The sequence below is a fragment of the Falco cherrug genome, chromosome 7 (assembly GCF_023634085.1).
Source record: "Falco cherrug isolate bFalChe1 chromosome 7, bFalChe1.pri, whole genome shotgun sequence".
Lineage (NCBI taxonomy): Eukaryota > Metazoa > Chordata > Aves > Falconiformes > Falconidae > Falco > Falco cherrug.
Window position 1 is genome coordinate 51456145 of NC_073703.1, and position 20087 is coordinate 51476231.

The window sequence follows — 20087 nt, forward strand, 5'->3', positions numbered from 1 at the left end:
TTTTCTCAAAGAATGTGGAGGAACCTTAGTAGAAATCTTCATTTCAAAGGAAAAAGAGTGGGTTTCATTGTAACCTAGTTAAGAGGAGGCCCAGTGATTCATTTTTACCTTTGTATCTCACTAAGCTCAGATCTAGTATGTCTGGATTAACTGTTGTCTTTCAGCACTTCCAGTCTGCCTGGCTCTCAAGAAATTAAACAGTGGAGTCAGGTCATTACCAGTAATGTTTCTTGAGTCCTTGTGGTAATAAAGTTCTTAATTTCTTAGTGGTTGAAATTACACATCTAAATCATTTGAACCTGTATCTGGGTGACTCCCTGAATCAGGGAAGGGCTTGCTTGGGAGATAGCAAAGACTGTTTGGATCATATGCCTTTCTTCTTGTCTCAGCTGGGACACAAGATACGGAAGAGCTGTCTTGGTGGACAGAATTAATCTGAGCTGTAATTAATTTCTCATTGTCAAATGCTTATCTTGCAGAGGACACATTCCAAAACTTTCAGGAATATATGAACATATATGTGAGCACTTCTGGATTATTACTTCTGTAAGCACACGTGTTCATGATACCCTTCACCTAAAGTTGCTAGGAATTTTTAATGCTAGTTTAAGCCACTATGCTTTAGTTTTTGCGCTTGCAGTATGCAAAGAACATGGTAATTTGCTATATTAAGTTGTTTTGCTGTAGCAGTTGGATCCTCAAAGCTGTCTGAATGTGCTTATAATACCTGGTTTGCTTCACTGGTCCCTTTTGCACACTGCCAGTTGGCTCCTACCTGTGCTGCTTAAGATCAGAAGAAAAAGGTTTTGAGCAGGTAAGAGCAGTAGTAGATGGCATCCTTAATCTGTAACTTGACTGGCTCTGTGCATGCACAGAGGAAGAGATCTCTTGCATGGGCCTAGCTGGACAGACCAATGGTGACCTGTCACTAAAGCTGACATGTTCTGTGTGTTCCTGCTGATTCGGCTCTCATTCTTCCCTCGCCTGAAAACTAGGCCTAGTATCTTTGCTGCCAAACAATTTCACTCGTTAAGGCTGGGAATGTGAAAGATTTTCAAATCAATTTTCTAACTTTTTAAAAACCTCTTTATCTCATGCAGATCTTTTAAATCAACAGACGAATGAGATTTACTGCCTTGGTACATTAGCTGTGTTTTTGGTGTAGGTGCTTTATATTTGTGTCTGAGTTTTTTGTTAGGTTGATCATCTGGCCACCGTTAGCTCTGTCCTGAGTGATCAAATCTATTCAAAGGTGGAAAAGTATGCTAACTCTGAGTGTAGGAAGTATGTTGCTTATTTGTGTTTTGTATTGTGGTAGGCTAATACGAGTGCAGAAGAAATAGCAGTTGCAGAAAGAACTTGCACTCAAGAGTGTTAAGCAAGAGGCAATAACTGGTTCTAGATAAATCTCACAAGCAAATGAGACCATATTGATTAGCATGAATAAAATGCATTTGCAGTGTCCTAGCAACCTGGCTTGTGTACTCCATAAGAGAGATTTTTAAGGAGGAAACTGAAAGGAATTAATATTTAACCTATTTACCAGATTCTTTGTTGGAATTCAAGCAAACATAAGAGGGAGAATCAAGGGTTTTGGTTTGAAAATCTGACGGAAGGCCTAGGGAGACTCTTAGCAGTTACAAGTGAGCCAACTGATACTGACCACGACAAGGAGAACTGAAACAAATGCTGAAGAGAGATACGATAATTAACATTAATTTTTACATTTTTGGGTTGCAGAATTATTATCCTAAGCAGTTATTACAAGGAAATAGGGGCACCAAGGATGTAACTAAGGAATCAAGGGCTTGCAAATAAATCCAGCTCTTCCATTGTCCTTCTCTGTAATCTTTTGTCATGGTAATTTGTCTTGCTTGTTCTTTTGTCAGATGTAGGCTAAGTTCATGGATTCCAAAGATCTGTGTAAGTACTAATTATTTTGTTAGAACTTAATACAAATGAAGGTAATTAGATTTAAATAACCTCTTGCAAGGAAGGTATGTACAACCCAGCTGTGATATCTGGTGCTCTGTTCTGCTATTGAGCTCATTCACACAGAATGTCTTCTACCTTGTGAACTACAAATTTGCATGTTGCTCCTTGTGCTTATGAAGCAAAAGAAAACCCAAACCCATGCTTTCTTAAGTTTTACTTTACAACTTCACTGTATATCTATATAATCTATATATTACTGCATTTAAAATTAGATTTTATTATTCTGCCAGCTCTAGAGGCAGAGTAGGTACATACTAGAAGATGATTAGTATGTATATTCCAGGAAATTTTTCAGTCTTGCAATCCATGAGTGACTTGTTAGCAATTTCTCTTAGCAGTTCTTCATCTGCTAGAAAGAAGGAAAAAAGTTAAGACTTACTAGAAGAGGAGGCCGCCTTCTGTACCTTTGTTTCTTTTGGTGGTTCTTCTTTACCCTGAAGTGTGGCTATAAAAAACACACATACTTTTGCCCAAATGAAGAGAATAGTAACTATAGGCCTCAAAGTCCTCCTTCTATCCCAGTTACGAAAACGGAGCTTTCAAGAATTCAATTCAGAAAGGAATTTTGCAAAAGTAGTAAGAACTAAGGGCTTAACCATAGCTTTTAGTTCATTCATAACTTGAGTTGGCCCACAGAAATCTCTAATGAAGTAGTATTTTGTGAATTCTGAAGCCTTGTAGAAAGGGTAGCTGATTATTTTTAATTTTCAGAAAAAAGACAGTTTGATAAAAATAAATGCAGTACCTTAACATGTAGATGTGTTGGCTTTTACTTCATGGGAAATCCCATTTTGGTTATTGCAGGGAAGTATAAGAATGAATGTAAGATTTTTTTAAATTTATTTTTCCCCAAAACAGCTGTGTTAACTTCAGAGTGATACTTGAGTCTTTTCAGGCTGCTAAAAATGGTCTTGAAGACTATTTTTATATGTACTGTAATTTTTGCAATGCTTTTGCCTTTTATAGGTTTTGTTATGATCTATGATTGTTTGGATGTGGGTTTTGGGTTTTTTGCAGTTCATACACCATCATTATGCAGTTACTCTGTTTTTAATATTCTTACAGACACAGGTTCTTAGAAAACAAGGGTTTTTTCCCTTCCATGTATGGGTGTATCAGTGGCTTGATGCCTTCTGTTGTGAAGTCATTGGATAACTGGATAAAATATTTTTATCTTTGGCTCTTTACAAAGTGGCTGAAAATAATTTCACAGGCTTATGGTTAAGTTAGTTGTGGAAGTTTAGTGGCCTATTTTATTCTGTTGCTTTGTTTACAATTTGTTATGTTGCTGGCACAACTTGTGTGGTCACTTTACCTTAAGATAAAGAGGATAATAAAGTGCTGCTAAATCACAGTGGATGCTTCTGACCTCTGATTTACACTCATTTTGCAGTGGTGTGACAGTACAGCTTTGAGGGTAAAGAGGAATATGTGCCTTATACCAAAGCATTCTTGAGTTCTGCTTCAAGATTTTTATAAAGTTCTTGAGTGTAGTAGACTTCTTAGCCACTGAAGCATGGTAGAAGCTTCGGCAGCTTAATTAAAAAAAGTTTCATAATGAGGGGGGAGGGAATCTATAATGTGGTGCATGTGAAGTCTTGAATTGGGCATGTTATTACTGATCATAAGTATTTTTTTTAATTGTGACTAAAAAAAAAAGCATCTGTCTATATAGAGCTTCCACTCCTGACACATTCTCAGCCAGGTATATTCAGCCTGTGTGTGTATCTAGATTTAAAAAAAAAAAAAAAAAAAAACAACAAAAAAAACCAACCAACAAAAGTCCTCTAAGCATTCAAGAAAAAGATGCTGTTACTTTCTGGCTTGCTGTGAGAGGATTAATTAGGAAACATCTTTCCCTTATCTGGATTTCTAGAAGTTACAGTGGTTCACTTCCTCTTAGCAGAGAATTTTTACACAGAATGAGACGAGGCATTATATTAAATAATTATGTAATTATCTGTTTGTTCTCTGGGGCTGGGTATCTTGGTTAATTGAAGTTACTTGCCAGACAACTGTTCACTTGTCAGATGAAGGGATCAGCTTGAAATAACTTGTAACAGAGTGTGGTATGTTGAAAAACTATAAAAGTCAGGGAGACTCTTGAAATGTGAGAGATCCTCTGGAGGATATTTTTTGCATAAGTATTAGCTTTACTCTGCACATCTTTTATTCTCCCTCCCTCCCCTCCCTTCCTTCTCTCCAGTACTGATACTCGAAAAGGTGGAAAATGGAGATCTGAGCAACAAGATATTGAAGATCACGGATTTCGGCTTGGCCAGGGAATGGCATAAAACTACCAAAATGAGCGCAGCTGGGACATATGCCTGGATGGCTCCTGAGGTCATCCGCTCTTCCATGTTCTCCAAAGGCAGCGATGTGTGGAGGTATTGATTTGGCATTAAGTGATTGGATACTAAAGAATAACTAGACCTGTCAGGAAACCTTTTTATGTTTAAGAATGAGTAATGGTGAACCAAATACTAAAATTCAGGTCTTAAGACATATATTTCTTTATCCACCAGCTCTCCATCTGTCAGACTCTGACTGCTTTGTATTTAATGTACAGTTTTTTCCTTTAGCAAGTGGTGGACCAGCTCCTGCATGCCTCTTAAATTTTTGTAATTTTATAAATTGACATTCAGATTATGCTAGGATTCAGAGTCCCAATTCCCTCTGCTTTATCTACAAGCTTTTTGTGCTTATTTGACTATTGGCTGACGTGATCAAAGGCCATGAAACATCTGTGAAGTATTTAAAATTGCTACTTTTTTACTGGTTTATAATTTTATGTTTTGCTAGTAATCTGTCACTGATGTATAAGTACACAAACACAACGTACCTAATCGAATTCCCTGTGCAGTTTCAGCCTGAATACAATGTTTTTCACTTGCATGATAATCTTACGAATTTTTTCCACCCTTCTAGTCTGTCACATAAAATAATAAATCTCTTTTCTAGGGCTGAGTATGTAAAGCATAAGTAGTAATTTGTATGTATATGTTGTCTTTTCCATTCGTGCACAGGGATTTTTGAGAATGGGAGCTACTTTGGTGTGGAGGAGTGTAAGGAGCAGCCTATAGACTTCCAGAAATTGAGTTTGAATATGATCATTAAGTGAATCATTAAATTCAGAATTCAGTAAACAGGTCTAGGACAGTGACTCTTCTGGGTGTTGTGTGACATAGAATTAGTACTGAAACAAATTAAGGAGGTGGAATTTTGGTTTTCCTGTGGGGAGAGAGGTATTGAAGTGTCAGGGTGACTTTGTCTTTAGAGCAGTAAGATTCTGTTGCTGGCCAGTAATGCTCCCACACAAGTATGTGCATGCTGTGAAATCTGTCAGGATAAAGAAATATCCCAGCTGGTGGAATTGTCTGCCTGTTATGGCAGGGATTTGGTGTGGGGATTTTAATTTTGCTTCTCCAGTTTTGCTGAAGAAGTAATTTGTGCCTTGTGATAAGTCTGTGAACTTGTGTTTGGCACACTAGTGGTGTGGATAAAATTCTGACTCTATAATTAAATGAGGTAGCCTCTGTAGTTAATCTGAGATGAACTGAGCAAGAGCAAGGTTTTTATTCTGAGTGAAATCTGGCAGAAAAGAAAACCTCAAGGCTCTGCACCTTTTTTGTGCATATGATGACAGTACTGGCTTGTACACAGCTTGTCAAGCTCAAATCTCGATTTACTTTTCTCTGAAACAGTGCCAGGAAAGGCCTTTAAGGGTAACCTGGGGGAGAGGGAGAAGGGAAGGGGGGGAAAAAGGGGAGAAAAAAGTTCCCTGTGATTGTAACGTTACTAATCCAGGCACACTGTGAACAGAGCAGTAGATGATCTCTACTGGTATGACCTCATCTTAAAAAAGGTAAGACTTTGCAGGTCAGTTAGTGATTTTCATGAAAGTAGCTCAAGTGCCTCTATACCTGTGCAAAACTACCAGCTTGGTCATTGACTTAAGGACTGTGAATCACTTCAGCACTTAAGGATTGTAAATAACTTATATTATTTGTTAATTTTTTAGAATATTGTATTTTTAATTTTAAAATTCTTTCATCACTTTCTCTTTTTATAGTTACTGGGTTTCCCTTGAAAACTGGTTGAGTTCCTCTCAGTGCTTTTCCTTAAACAGAGAGAGTCGTCTGCATTAAAAGAGCTGTTACACTTCTCTGCATAAGCCCTCTCTCTGTTGGGCAAAACCTTGAGTCATAGTTAAATAAACTGAAAAGAACACGGTGTTTGAGGCATGTATGCAGAGGACAAATACTTGCCAGTGTGGTCACTACTAGTGTGTCAATGATTTTAAGCACTAGATTTTACAAGAGCAATCATGGACACGTGTGATAAATCCTGTCCCCACTCAAGGATGCAACTTGAAATTCTTAACAGGGTGAACTTTTTTTATCCTGTTAGACTTGGCCCCACCTCTTGTCCACTTCAGCCTCACGGTTAATCACTGGAGTAGAGGGAGCTGGTTTTTACCTGACAACCTTCCAGTTAGTCTGTGCGGCATCAACAAAAATTATCTGACATTCACAAACCCTTTTATTTCAACACCTTTTCTTTAAAGCTCATTAGAATAATACTTCTGGCTGAACTGTTGCCCAGCCTTTTAACAAGTATCTTGTTCTGCTTGTGTTCTTGCTGCACAAATAGGTGAAGATGATGCTTACCAGGACTGAAATTTCCTGAGTCAATGTTATCTCATCATAAACAGCTGCTTCATGCAATTCCTTTCAAAACATATATCAAGCTCCATTTAAAAAACTCAATCTGGTTTTTTTTGTCCCACTCTAAAGGAGGGTTGGTAAAGAACTTACAAGGCTGTGGGATGCTCCTACACACTGGTGTCTATCATCATGGTCTGGGCCACTGTAAAGCTTGTTGATATTAACAGTACTTAGTACATCTTGCTAGTGAAAATTTGTTGCTGTGAATTTTGCTGTGCTGTACACGCAAGCTTTAGTTATACAGCAGAAACCTTGGGCTTATATTGCACAGAGGACAAAGAAGCTACAGTTTTATTTAAAAATGTCAGTTCCTGTAAGTCTATTTATGTGTTTGAGAAGACAGTTATGTATCTGCTTTGGATTTACAGGGGTGAAGTTGAAGCACAGATATGGCAGCTTATCCAGTACTGTACAGGAAGCTAATGTTAGTAGGCATATAATTCAAATTTCTCTGTCATTTTAACTGCTTAAATGTATTTCTTGTTTGCTGCACGCTTCATTTTTGACTTGTGCTGCTTAAAAGTCATGTTTTCAGTATGATTGGTATGTGGAATCTAAAGCCACTGTACAATCTTCATCTGAGTTCCCTGTGTTCCTCAGTTTAGATGCTATTAAGATGGATCTGCTCTGAGACCAGTGAAATAACAAGGAATTTAATTTTAATTTAGGAGTGGAATACCAGAACTACCTAAAACAGTCTGATTAGCAAATCAGGATGTTTCAGGCATTCAGTTGTAGATATAGGAACTTGAGTCATTAGAATATTTCATTTCAATCAGGTGTTGGCAAGCACTTACAATCACAACTGACTGCTTGCAGGCATTGGTGTAATGAAGCATGTAGACTAGCAATATTGATAGAAGCTCACGTGGGAGCTTCTGTGTATGCAACTTGAAATAAGAAGGAAATGTCATCTGTGAAACTGCCAGTCTGGTAACATGCAAAATGCTAACTGTTAATAGCCATTAAATTATAATGAAGTTTTTTAACAAAAGTAATGTTCTATTTTCTGTTGCTGGAATCTCCTTGTTGGGCTGATAGTTCCGTGCTCACGGAGAGCACTGAAGCTAGGAAGATATGTAAGAGGAGCCTATGGTACAAATGCCATCAAACAATAACAGTGAGAAGAAATTACTGGGCGTTTTGTCTTAAGTTCACAGACAAGGGAGGTGGCAAAATCATGTGTGAAGTCCTGCAGAACTGCAGCCTCCCACTCCCTGAAAATCCAGTGTGTAGGGTTGAACCTGATGTTAAATTGCTTGAGGGATTACTGGATCACTGGGAGTTGGTTAATTATTCATACAGGTGTCAGTTGACTTGGATGCTTGATCTGTATCACATGGTTCATTTTTCAATTTAAGTCCAAGAATTACTACTGGATGCTGGAAAAATAAATGCACCTGCTCAGTTTTTCTTCCTCCCTGTTGAGAATGAGGAGAGGCCCTTGATTCTTTCTTCCTATGCCTTTTTTGTATAAATCTCTTCTGTCTCTGGCTTTTTCCTTTGTAATTTCCAGTCCCCTGCTTGAGAGTTAGTGAAAACAGTCTGTTCAGCACCTCTCTTGCTGTTTAATCACTTGGGATGATTGTTCAAATGCCATAAAGCAGTGTTTCCCTAGTTCTGTGGAAGCAGTATTTAAGTACTTGAGGGAGAGGTGGCATTCAGTTTTGTCAAACAAGGAGACCTTCCCAGCAATATATACTTCTAGTGTCACGTTAGAAGAAACACATATCTGTCCATTCCTTTGTCTTTTAAAAATTACCATGCAGGAGAAATGTTTTGAGCACATCAATGCTCCTTTCCTAACCATTCCGCTACTAAAATATTAAATACATGCTTTATCCAGCAGTAGTGGTGAAGAAATAACACAACTCTTTGGTAGTTTTCCTAGCTTTTGATATCAACACTTTCATTCAAACTGAAGAGTAACATGAATGATCAATCAGATTTAGACAGGCCAAATATATATTCAGTCTAGTATTAATTTTCTTGGAGTATCTTATGAATCCTAGGAGATCAAAACAACAGGAGAAATCCATAAATTCCTGTGGTTTTTTTTTTTTTTTTTCAAATGAGGCACTTGAAACAGTAAGAAATTGAGAACCTTGATGGAAAGAAGTAATAGATAATTGTCATTATAATATTAAGAGTATGAACTACAGAGAAAAAATGCAGAAGAGGTATGGGTGAAAAAATAAGATATTTTGCTTAATAAACTAGCTGTGGTAGCAGCAAAGACAGAATTTCCAGTGACACTAATTCCATTTCTAAACAGAAAAAGTAGTATTAAGACTGTTCAACTAAGGTGGCAGCAGCTAAAATGAATCTTAAAGACTTGTTGGGGTGGAGTGGAGATTGCAAGAGTACAGGTTGTGACAATGAAAATTGTGATTACTCCTAAATGGACAGGGAAATGATTGCTTTGAAACAAGAAGAGATTAATCTTTAAGCTTCAGAAATGACTGTTTCATGGAGGAGCTATTCAGGGAGCTTTTAGGAGGAGAAGCAGTTTTTCATTTGGTCTTCAGGTGTGGTTAGGAGGCCTTCAAAATTGGTACACTATGACCGTGGTCAAAATATATGTATACTTTGATTCAGTATCTTTGCAAGTGCAATTAAGAACATTTAGTCCATTACAATAGTGTTTAATCTCAAGGAGATTAATGATGACATTGACGAATTTTTGTGTAAAAACAAAAAGGGAACATGAAACATGGGTATTTTTTAAGGACACTATGTTAAAGCTCAGAGCAAATGCTTAAAGAAGGTTTTAAATGAATAAAGAAGTCTGTGTAGAAGAGACTACTGGAAGACATCCTTCAGAAACTTGAACCTGTATCCACACGAGGAAAATTAGGTATGGACTTAAGTGATGGCAAGTTGAATGTAAAACACTTGAAGGTTTTTGAGGAGAGTCTTGCAAAAAGTGTAAAAACAAATACATTGCTTTCAAATGCAGCACACGTGAGAGCCCTGCAGAAGAATATATGACCGAGAAGTGGCCAAGATGTAAAAGGGCAAAGAAGATAAGGCTATGGCAGAAAAACCTTAGTAAGTGACTTGTGTCTGCTAGAATGGAGCAAAGAGAGGCTTTTTAAGCTGAATTTTTTTCTTTAAGGGAGCCAAGCTGGAGGACATCTCATGCTGAAGTACTGTCCGCGGAGGTGTTGAAACAGACTAATAAAATGAACAGAACATGAGAGTGCCAACTGAGTTAATAGCTGTGCTGTGTAATCTGTTGCTTAAAACTGCCGTAATACCAGAGAAATGGAAGGCAACAAACATGATGAAAAGTCTTAAAAGAGTTTTCTGAGGATCAGCAAGTCTGATTTTCGGTCCTACTAAATAGTAGAAAGAGCATTAAAGAGCGGGGAGCTGATGGACATATGAGCATATCTGGGTAAGAGTCAGCTTTTGTAGAAGGAAATCTGAAAATTCTTGAAGGAGTTACTGACTATGTGGACAAGCGGTAAGATTGCTTATACCTTATTTGGATTTAAAAACTTTAAACAGAATCTTTCATCAAAAGCTTTTAAAGAAAGTAAATTGATGTGGGGAAAAGAAGGCAAGTCTGTTTCCCATGGCTTAGTCAATTCTTTATTACTAAAGATATGAACTAGTTTTCTTGATGGGGAATTCTGTATTCGGCATAATCATAAGTGATTTGAAAAAGCAAATGGTAAGGTAACATTTGTTGATGAAACCAAGTTATTCAGGATAAGAAAAAATTACTGCAGAGAGCTGAGGAAATGTTTTACTATAATGAATGATAAAATAGATGAAATGGTAATAAATGCCAGCGTAGTATGCATGGGAGAATTTCACATGTACAATGATGGGCTCCAAAGTTTACTATTATAATTCAGTGAAAAGACATTGGAGTTACTGTGGGTAACCTAGCGCATTTTGTAAGAAGTCAGAAAGGCAAGTGGAAAATCAAAATTTAATAGGAAAGAATTAAAGAAAAAAACAGGAAATGCTGTGCCTCTCCCTGTGTCTTTAAAACTTTATGTGATTTTGGTCATTCCAACAGAAGATGTCCTTCTGTTCAGCAGAGTAAATAGGTGAGGATTTAGCTAGATCAGGATTTGGGGGGCTGGAAAGAAGATGATTTAGGCAGGATGTCGTAAGAGCCTGTGAAATTGTGGATGGCATGGAAGGAGCCAGTAGGGAACATATGTTCACTGTTCCTTGTATTGAAAGAACTACAGGGAAGCAAATGAAATTACCAAGTGACAAGCTCAAAACAAGCACATAGAAGTATTTTTTTGCAATGCATCGTCAAATTTGTGGAGCCTACTACCACAGAACATAGTGGATAGTAAATGGGTTCAGAAGAGGATAAGACAGACCAAAGGAAGAAAAAACTATCGGGTCACCAAGTATGAAGAAACAGTCTCTGTCTCAGGTTTCCTAGAAGCAGAGGGAATATTCTGAGGTTATGTTGTTTGTCTTACACTTGCGGGGAGAACAGTCCTGGAACTATTTCTGTAACTTCATAGTTAATATTTCATAGAACATCTTAAGAACAATTTAATTGAAGTATTTTTCACTTATTTTTAGAAAATACAACCCACCAAGCAACCCTCTGTCATATTTTTGAGTGTTTCATTTGGTTCTGGTTTGAAATTTGCTAAATTAGTTAGAATACCAACGTTAATGTTTTTCAGATTGTTCCCTGTGTCCACAGAGCAAATAATATTTGTCTGAAAGGTAAAAATGTCATTTTATTTCAGCCTTCTTGAAAAAAGCAGGTAAAATAAGGCACCTCACCAGCTTGGCAGTCCTGATGAGCTTGTCTAGAAACCAGCAGTTTCTTCAGTGTACCAGACTCACCCTGATAGGTTCAGGTACTTTCTTGTTGCCTAGCAAAGAATGTGTTGAAGTCAAAGACCTCTTCCTTTTTCTTCCTTGTAGCTATGGTGTGCTGCTTTGGGAACTGCTAACAGGAGAAGTACCATTCCGAGGAATTGATGGTCTTGCAGTAGCATACGGTGTTGCCATGAATAAACTTGCCCTTCCAATCCCTTCCACGTGTCCAGAGCCTTTTGCCAAACTCATGGAAGGTAAGCCAGCTGTGGTGTGATTAGTTTGTGCTGTTTCTAGAGTGCTTTAACTCGAGAATGTTGATTGCCGCCTTGTGCTGGTTTTGGTACCTAAGAGCACAGATTTCTCAAATGGCTTTATTCAATGGAGCTAGGCTTTGGCTGTTAGTGTGCTATGACAGTTACTCTATTGCAAGAACAGTATGTGAAAGAAATTTTCCTGCCATTTTTTATCAGCTGGCTTTATAGGAAAATTGAGGCTATTGCTGTCATCATCTAGCTCCTTGTTTTCTAGTAGTGATGATCACCAACACCAAAACTTCACATATTTTGGTCTAGTTTGTGAAATCTTCAACTTACTTTGAAATTCATAGCTTGAACATCTTGCTAGGCAGTGTCAAGTTGATTTGGAATGAAATTTTATCCCACTGACATTTCAGGGAGGGGCTTTAAATGTGGCTTTGACATTTGAAAACGACCCATGTTATTCAGTCAGAATGATGTGATTTTTCTACTTTGTGTGTGGAGATAGTCCGTGTCCAAGGTGGGCTACATAGAGATGAAAGAAGTATAGGAATTTGTCATCAGAGCTGTTGTAGTTATCAAAAAGAATTCTGTGAGGTACTTGGGTGTACTTATGTGACCTGCCCTGCTCACTATTACAACTACTCGCATAACTCCTGAGCTTCATTTGTTCCTCCCTCTCTCCTTCCTTCCCTGTCTCACAGTAGTACCTTATAGTGTTTTTTTCATTGCCCCTATTCCAAGGATTTTCCGGTGTTTATATGTAATAAGCATTGTTATACCTATCTAGCAGAAAAGGAAAACCAGAGGTAAAGAGAAATCAAACATGTTCTATAGGCTTAGTGAGCAAAGATTGAGTCTGAACACAGAACTGCTATTCTGTGGCCTCTGGTGGTGGTTTTTTGCCCCAAGAAAGGATCTGATTGATGCAAGAAGATGTTTCTGATGGATTTTTCTGCTTTTGGAATACTTGCGCATTTCTCTGGTCTTTTCTGTAGGTTACAGGCTTCAGTGAAGTTAAAGCAGAAAATTTCATGCACTGTTGTGCTAAAAAAGAAATATCCTACTGGACAGTAAACAGCAATAGTGGCAGGTATAGTAGCTTGGAAGCAATGTAAAGCAAGAAACTGCATCTGAAAGAGTTAATGGAATTACCAGCTCAGTGTTGTGCCAGGCAGTTTATGTTGACGTGGTTCCCTAAAACAAGGATCCTGGATTTCTTAAATGTGAAGTGTCTGCTGCTGGTGTTAGAAATAGTGCCCTCTGTCGGGGAAGTCGGGTACAGGCACATGGCCAGCGCTTGAACCCAGCAGTGCAGGGGTGAGCACCCACATGGCTTTGGAACGCTTGGCTTCTCTGTGTGCAGGGGAAGAGGAGAACAAGAAAACAATTACTTGCTGCCCCTTCACTGAAACTATTTTTCAAACGGGCTGTTTCCCATCTCGGGTGAGCTCTTGTTCCCCTAATGCTACTTTTACTTCTGAATTGCTGCCCTGGTGGGCTTCACTGAGACAACAAAGCTGAGCTTCCCCTCTTCACAGAAAAGACTTGTGTGTTACAACTGTCCTCATTAGTGCAAATAATGGCAGATCTAGGCCTGGGAAAATAAAAGCCATGGGCCACCTGCATAGTTATCCTGCTCACTCATTCATGGATTTGGCTGGCTGCAGCATTTTGTTTTACTTCGGGTCATGTTTGCTTTGCCAAGCTTGAAACCTGGGGTAAAGAGGCAGGGATTATGGCACTGACATTCCAGCTCTGTCACCCATTGCTGCTAATTGGTCAGCAGCAGGGGACCTGCAGTGCCCTCTTTAACATCCTCAGTTCTCTGTTTTGGTAAGAGAAGCAATTTGAAACCCATAAACACAAATGTGTTCCAGCTTATGCCTCCTGGAACCTGATCAGATGCTTAAATACCAACATGTTGATACCAGCAGTTTTGAAACCAAAGCTCCCAAATGCAAAATCTCAGTAACACTAATATCAAAGACAAGACCTGCAAAACCAAGCCTCAGCAGCTGCATAGATTTGTCAGGTGTTATTTATTTTTAATTATAGCTGCTTCTTGGTATATTGCAATCCACAAAAATGATGAATTACTGTCTTTCAGGACATCACCACAAATTTTTTTAAGAATGTTTGGTTTTCTCCAACTGTAAGGTCTAGGAAACTTTAGGCCTTTTTGTAACTCTTGCCTTGTGCTGCAGTAATGTGTGTCTTAAATCCAGTGACCATTTACAGCAATGATAGTATGAGCATATTGAGAGAGACCCATGCGTTAGTTTCTTCCATTCATGGCCAAAAGCTGTATTCTGTAGAAATATACTTGAATGTTTTGCTTTTCTGTTTGGTGCTTCTCATATTTTGGCATGCAGGAGTCTTGAAGTACTAAAGAGAATAAGGTTACTTGTTGAACAAGAACCTGTGTAAGTGCCAGTACAGGACAAAGTAGATTGAGAAAGTGATGTTTTCTGCAGGAGTAGAAATAAGGGGGAAGTAAGAAGGAGGACTGAATAAGTAAGAATTTCCTGTTCAAAAGTGTTAAGTCAAACATTTAATGGCTTTTAAAAAACATGTTCTTAATGATTTTGTACCCTGAGATGTTACTTCATACCATTTCCTATTTTTCTTTTCTATGTTCAATTCCCATCACTGTAAAGGGAGTACCTTTCTATATTATTGCTAGTTGAGTTGCCTCATGGTAAGATGGGTACCTTAAATTCTGCATTTTTAGAGCTCTGTAATTGGGTAAGTCATTGCATTAGATTGTAAATGAAAAAATTGTTTATTTGTCATTTCTCTTAAAAGCAAAAGAAAAAAGCCTGATCAAACAATTTTCTCTGAAATATTAAAAAAGAACACTTTAAAATTCAAAATGCACAATTTGATTGAGTCATTAGCTACTCTAATCTCCTATTTTCACTCAAGTTATGCCCAGTCTGCTTTTCAGGAAAGTTTTCCAGTTTTGTGGAAGAGTTTCATAATGACTCAGCTTAGTATTAGAGTTTGGCATTAGAAAGAATTCTGATAGATATCCTTCTGCAGTGTAATTGTGATAAAAGAGCTGTTTGCAAGAGTCTTGCATAGGATCTCCACTCTTGTGAGCACATAACAACTAAAAGCAAAATATTTAAGGAAGTTAGTTATGATTTTTTAATATATGCTTGAAAATGTAACTTCCTGTAAAATTAATAAACCTTTATTTTACTTGGCATATTATTGGAATAGAACCTAGAGACCAGGTAGTTCAAGATCTTAAGCAATGTTGGATACTATGAAAGCATGAATTCCATACTTACGATCAGACAATTGTCTGTGCAAGTGGAAAATGGGAAAGATGGGTAACACAGTGTGCATGCCACTCTTAGCCACTGGGGATCAGTAAAGTACTATTCATCCTCTCAAACCTCCATACTAAGAGATATTTAACACTTGCTTGTCTTTGTCCTATTCTAGATTGTTGGAACCCTGACCCACACTCACGACCTTCCTTTGCCAGTATCCTAGGCCATCTCACTGCCATAGAAGAGTCTGGTTTCTTTGAAATGCCCAAAGATTCCTTCCACTCCCTGCAGGAAGACTGGAAACAAGAGATCCAAGAGATGTTTGATCAGCTCAGAGCCAAAGAAAAGGTAGGTAGAGAAAAACACTCCATTCTTGTGCTCTCTGGATTATAATTTCCCCATTTCACAATTCAAACAGAAATTGTTGTGTAGTGCATCCCAGAGTTAATTTTGCATGTGCTTTACTGGAGCTTATAATAAGTCCCTGAATCAGTGGCAGGTTATGATGCACAGAGGGACAGAATCATGAGCAACGTAAATATCTGCATCCTGGGCTGCTACTCTCTAATATTGTAATGACTTCCACTATACACTGTGCAAACTGCTACGATGAGTTATCTTCATTGTTTGATGCGTCTGATAACTATTTCACTGTTAGCATCTTAACTGAGAAGCCAAATGATAACTGTTAACAGTGAAAATAGGAGGGGTAGTTTCGGTATATATGCTCTAGCAAACATTGCAGCCTTGCTTCTGTCAGGTTTGTGTTTTTCGGGTTTTGAGCACAGCCAAAGTGGATAGACTATAATAAGCATGAGTGCTACCGGGGGAATCATCCAGTAACTATTATAATTGAAGTCTATCTGGATAAGTAGCAGGGAACAAAAGTGCTAGCAGGAATAAAAGGAATTGTGACCATCAGCTTCAAAGAGTAGAAGTGAAAAAGCTGATGTTTTCTTCAAGCATACTTGCAGAAAGCACAGCTTGCTGCATCTGTGTTAAGTTCCTTACTGAGACGGTCTTTGCAGCTGTTGGTATGAAATACTGCAGTGGAATCACTAAAGGAATAATATTTTTCCAAGTTCACAGTCTCTTGCCTAAAAATGAAGTCTTAATAAGCAGCCAACTTGATTCGGGCTTAGCAGTTGGGGTTAGAAGGCAGAGAGAAAGAAAAGGAAACTTTGGGGCAGGGGAGAGAAGGCCCACAACAATACTTTTCTATTTACATATTATAGTAGCTTTTGGGGAAAATACAGTAGCTGATAGGCATTTCCCAGCTGCTGTTGTCCTGTGGTGTAACTGTGTTGGAACAGTTTCTGAAAACCAGAAACTTCAACAAACAGAAGACCAAACAGTAGTAGCTAGACTGTCCTCAGGTTTTGAGTACTGTATTCCTCTGTAGCAATGGGGAAAGAGGATTTTACGTCCTATTTATCTCATGAGTAAAATGTACCAAACCTCTGTGGTGATGGGACAGGTAACAATGATGTTATTAAAAAAAATTAAAAATCTACGCTAAAATTTCTCTGACAATCTGAAGTTTAACTTGAATTTTTCAGTTTTTACCTTCTGCAGTGGAATTAGCCAGCTGGAGATAATTATTCTGAGTGCTGAATTCTTTTGTCCTTGTGGTGAGAGTAGTACAGTGAGAAGACATTTTGAGATCTCAAAGACAATTTCAGTTGATTCATTTTGTCAACAAGAGAAAGATTGAAAAGCTTGCCATATGCATCTTTCTGCCTAAGAAGCAGCCATGCTTGGTGGAAAATTATGAGAATGACCTCCTGATGACGTTTTCTTAATTAATTTTTTATGTTAGAACTGTGGTCTTTAGCTATTTGATGATGCATGAGACGACAAGGTTATTTTTAAACAGTTTACGTCAATAGTGAAGTTAACATGGTACTTACTGAAGAGGAAAGCAAAGATTAGTTCTTTTCAATGTTATGAATAAATCTTCCGAAATGGGTTCCCGTATGCATGGTGCTCTCAAATGGCTTTTGTGAACGTGTTTATGTCAGATATCCAGCATATTTTTTCATGACACTGAATTTAGGTTTCAGTGACTTTTCATAGAATCACAGAATGGTTGAAGTTGAAGGGACCTCTGGAGGTTCAGTGGTCTAACTCCCCTACCCAAGCAGGGCCATCTAAAACCAGTTGCCCAGGACCATGTCCAGCTGGCTTTTGAATATCTCCAAGGACGTCACAACCTCTTTGGCACCCTGTGCCAGTGCTCAGTAATGCTCACAGTAAAAAAGTGTTGGGGGAATCTCCTGTGTTTCAGTGTGTGCCCATTGCCTCTTGTTCTGTCACTGAGCACTGCTGAAAAGAGCCTGGCTTTATTTTCTTTGCACCCTTCCTTCAGGTTTTAATCTGAACACAGATTCCAAGTGTGGCCGCACAAGTGCTGATGTCCAAATTTTAGTACTGATATGAAGGGCCTTGAATGGCAAGCATAGAAGTTCTTGAAGATTGTTTTAGGTTTTTGGCTTTCAGCTGAGCCTTTAAACAGCGGTGCTAATAGTGCTGTGAACACAAGCTATTGCTGCTGTACCTTCAGAATAGGTCATGTTAGTCTTAACCCCCAGGTCACAAGGTAGCTTTTCATTTCTCCTTTCTTATCTCCCCACAGGAGCTGCGCACATGGGAAGAAGAGCTGACTCGTGCTGCTGTTGAACAGAAGAACCACGAGGAGTTGCTGCGAAGGCGGGAACAGGAGCTGGCAGAACGTGAGATAGACATCTTGGAAAGGGAACTCAACATCATCATCCACCAGCTGTGTCAGGAGAAGCCTCGGGTGAAGAAACGCATGGGGAAGTTTAAGAGGAGTAGGCTCAAGTTAAAAGATGGCAATCATATCAGCCTGCCTTCAGGTTGGTGACAAGTTAGGCTCTGTTGGGTGAAATGGGAGGAACAGGTGAACCTGTAGCTCTGGTAGTTGCTTTCTACGGATGCTTACGCATTAGGAAGTACTGGATGTACTTTGGGAAAAAGATGCCTCTTTGGGATCAAGAAACTAAATTTGATGCTCTTGTGGCTAGCATTCCCCAAAGTTCCAAGCAGAAAGGCCAGAAATAAATTTGAGATGTTATATGTTTTAGTCAGTGGCTGTATATTGTTCACGCTAAAAATGCTGGTGTTGCGGTTTAACATGTTAATACTCAAAATGATAAGTTTAATAGAGGATGAACATAAAAAATCATGGAGGTTCTCTTTCTGGAAATATTTTACATAATGTTGCAACAGAAACCATAATCTGGATTTCTTGGTGCAGGAATCTAAAAATTACCAAAAATACCTTGATAGCTGTGAGACTACAGCCCTATATTGCCAGTTCACATGTGAACTCATATTAACACACAAGTGACCTCTAATACCACCCTTCTGGAAGAAATGTTAAATATTGGTGAGGTGTCAGGGAATTCACTCTTAAGAGTGAAGATGGTGATTTTCAGAAGTACTGAATCCTTGGCATTTCTGCTGTAGACTCTGTATAAAGATTCAAATTTGTAAAAGAACAAAAGGGTGGGTTTTGTAAGGCTTACCATTGCCTCAAGGATGATGGTTTACACTATATTCTTTGTTCTCTGAAAGAGATTGGCTGTTTGAAGAGCAATGATGATAAAATGTGCTTGTTAACTACGCCTGGCTTTAGGTCTGTAAACACTTGGTGGCTTTGCTTAGCTTAAACCGAGAGATAAGGTGAAAGGAATTCATACAGGGATATACTTTGACATAAATGTCAGTCAACACATGGGGATCTATGTGTGTATGTGTAATTCACACATACATAGAAAGATATATTTGTATTATGGGTTTTTTCTTATATTAAAAGAAGAATTTTAACTATGTCTTTCTGCTTTTGTTTTGATTTTTTTTCGCTTTTGGTAAACAGATTTCCAGCATAAATTCACTGTGCAGGCTTCTCCAACAATGGATAAAAGGAAGAGTTTGATCAGTAGCTGCTCCAGCCCTCCTGCAAGTCCTACGATTATTCCCAGGCTCAGGGCCATACAGTGTAAGGAGCTCAATGTAGTACTGAATTTGGGAAACGTGCGGTCTGTGTGTGGTAAGATGCCAAGATTCCCTATGTAGGACAGGACTGTAAAAAAAGTGTTGTGTAAAAAAAAAGTGGAGTGTGTTGGTGATGGGGAGAGTGTCACCTTCTTTGGAGTTCAAACCTTACTTACCCAAGTTCTTGAAATACTGCTGTTTGATTGTATAGAAAATACATTCCTTAGGTGTACAGGTTGATTTTTAAAAACACTAATTTACAGAATATATCTGTGAAACATTATTGAAGTGGATTAAGTTACTGTTGGAAGGAAAGAAAAACACAGGCACTTGTCATGAAAATAGCATTCCCATAATAAAACAGAATTAGGAAGACAAGCATGTATTAGAAGTATGAAAGGGATGTTAATTAATGTGTAGTGTTTGTATTAGATATCATGACATTTGTGCATCTGGTATCAAACTGGGGGTTTTAAAGAGAAACCGGTGAATGGAATAAAGCTGTAAAGCCTACCTATCCTAAATTTGAAGGCATCTGGTGGTTAGATCTGTGTTGATAAATGGTCAGAATTATGGGAAAGAAGCCTGAATGGATGTTTTCATTTGCTATTCCTGCTCTGGCCTGTATTTTATTCTTTATGTTGCTGTGGAACAGATTCTTCAATTTATGTATCCGTTTTTTCTTTCCCATTTCCCGCTGTTCTTCCGACTTGTGAAGTGACTCCTGCTGAAAGCAGTAAAACATGGGGACGAAGCTCAGTCCTTCCAAAGGAGGAAGGAGAGGAAGAAGAGAAGAGGGGTCAGAAGAAAAAGGGGCGCACTTGGGGACCGAGCTCACTTTGTCACAAGGAGCTAGGTGCAGGAGAAGATGGGTAAGAGAGGGCCTGGAACCAGACTAGTTTCCAGGTTCTAAAACTGGTTATGAACTGGCTCACAGGAGATTTGCCTATTCTCTTGCAAACACTTTTCTGCTTCCAAACTTACTTGCTGTACCA

General features: G+C 38.5%; 1 protein-coding gene across 4 annotated transcripts in view; it reads left to right on the plus strand.

Annotated features, from left to right (window-relative positions):
- MAP3K9 (mitogen-activated protein kinase kinase kinase 9) overlaps positions 1 to 20087 on the plus strand; it is a 62554-nt gene that overhangs the window by 24234 nt on the left and 18233 nt on the right. For 3 of the 4 annotated variants that reach the window (XM_055716020.1, XM_055716022.1, XM_055716023.1), the window contains 6 exons: positions 4202 to 4382; positions 11640 to 11788; positions 15248 to 15423; positions 17711 to 17951; positions 18974 to 19096; positions 19811 to 19964. In XM_055716020.1, the coding sequence (XP_055571995.1) occupies positions 4202 to 4382; positions 11640 to 11788; positions 15248 to 15423; positions 17711 to 17951; positions 18974 to 19096; positions 19811 to 19964 (1024 nt within the window). The remainder of the gene's footprint in view (positions 1 to 4201; positions 4383 to 11639; positions 11789 to 15247; positions 15424 to 17710; positions 17952 to 18973; positions 19097 to 19810; positions 19965 to 20087) is intronic. The other variant, XM_055716024.1, reaches the window with a different exon arrangement.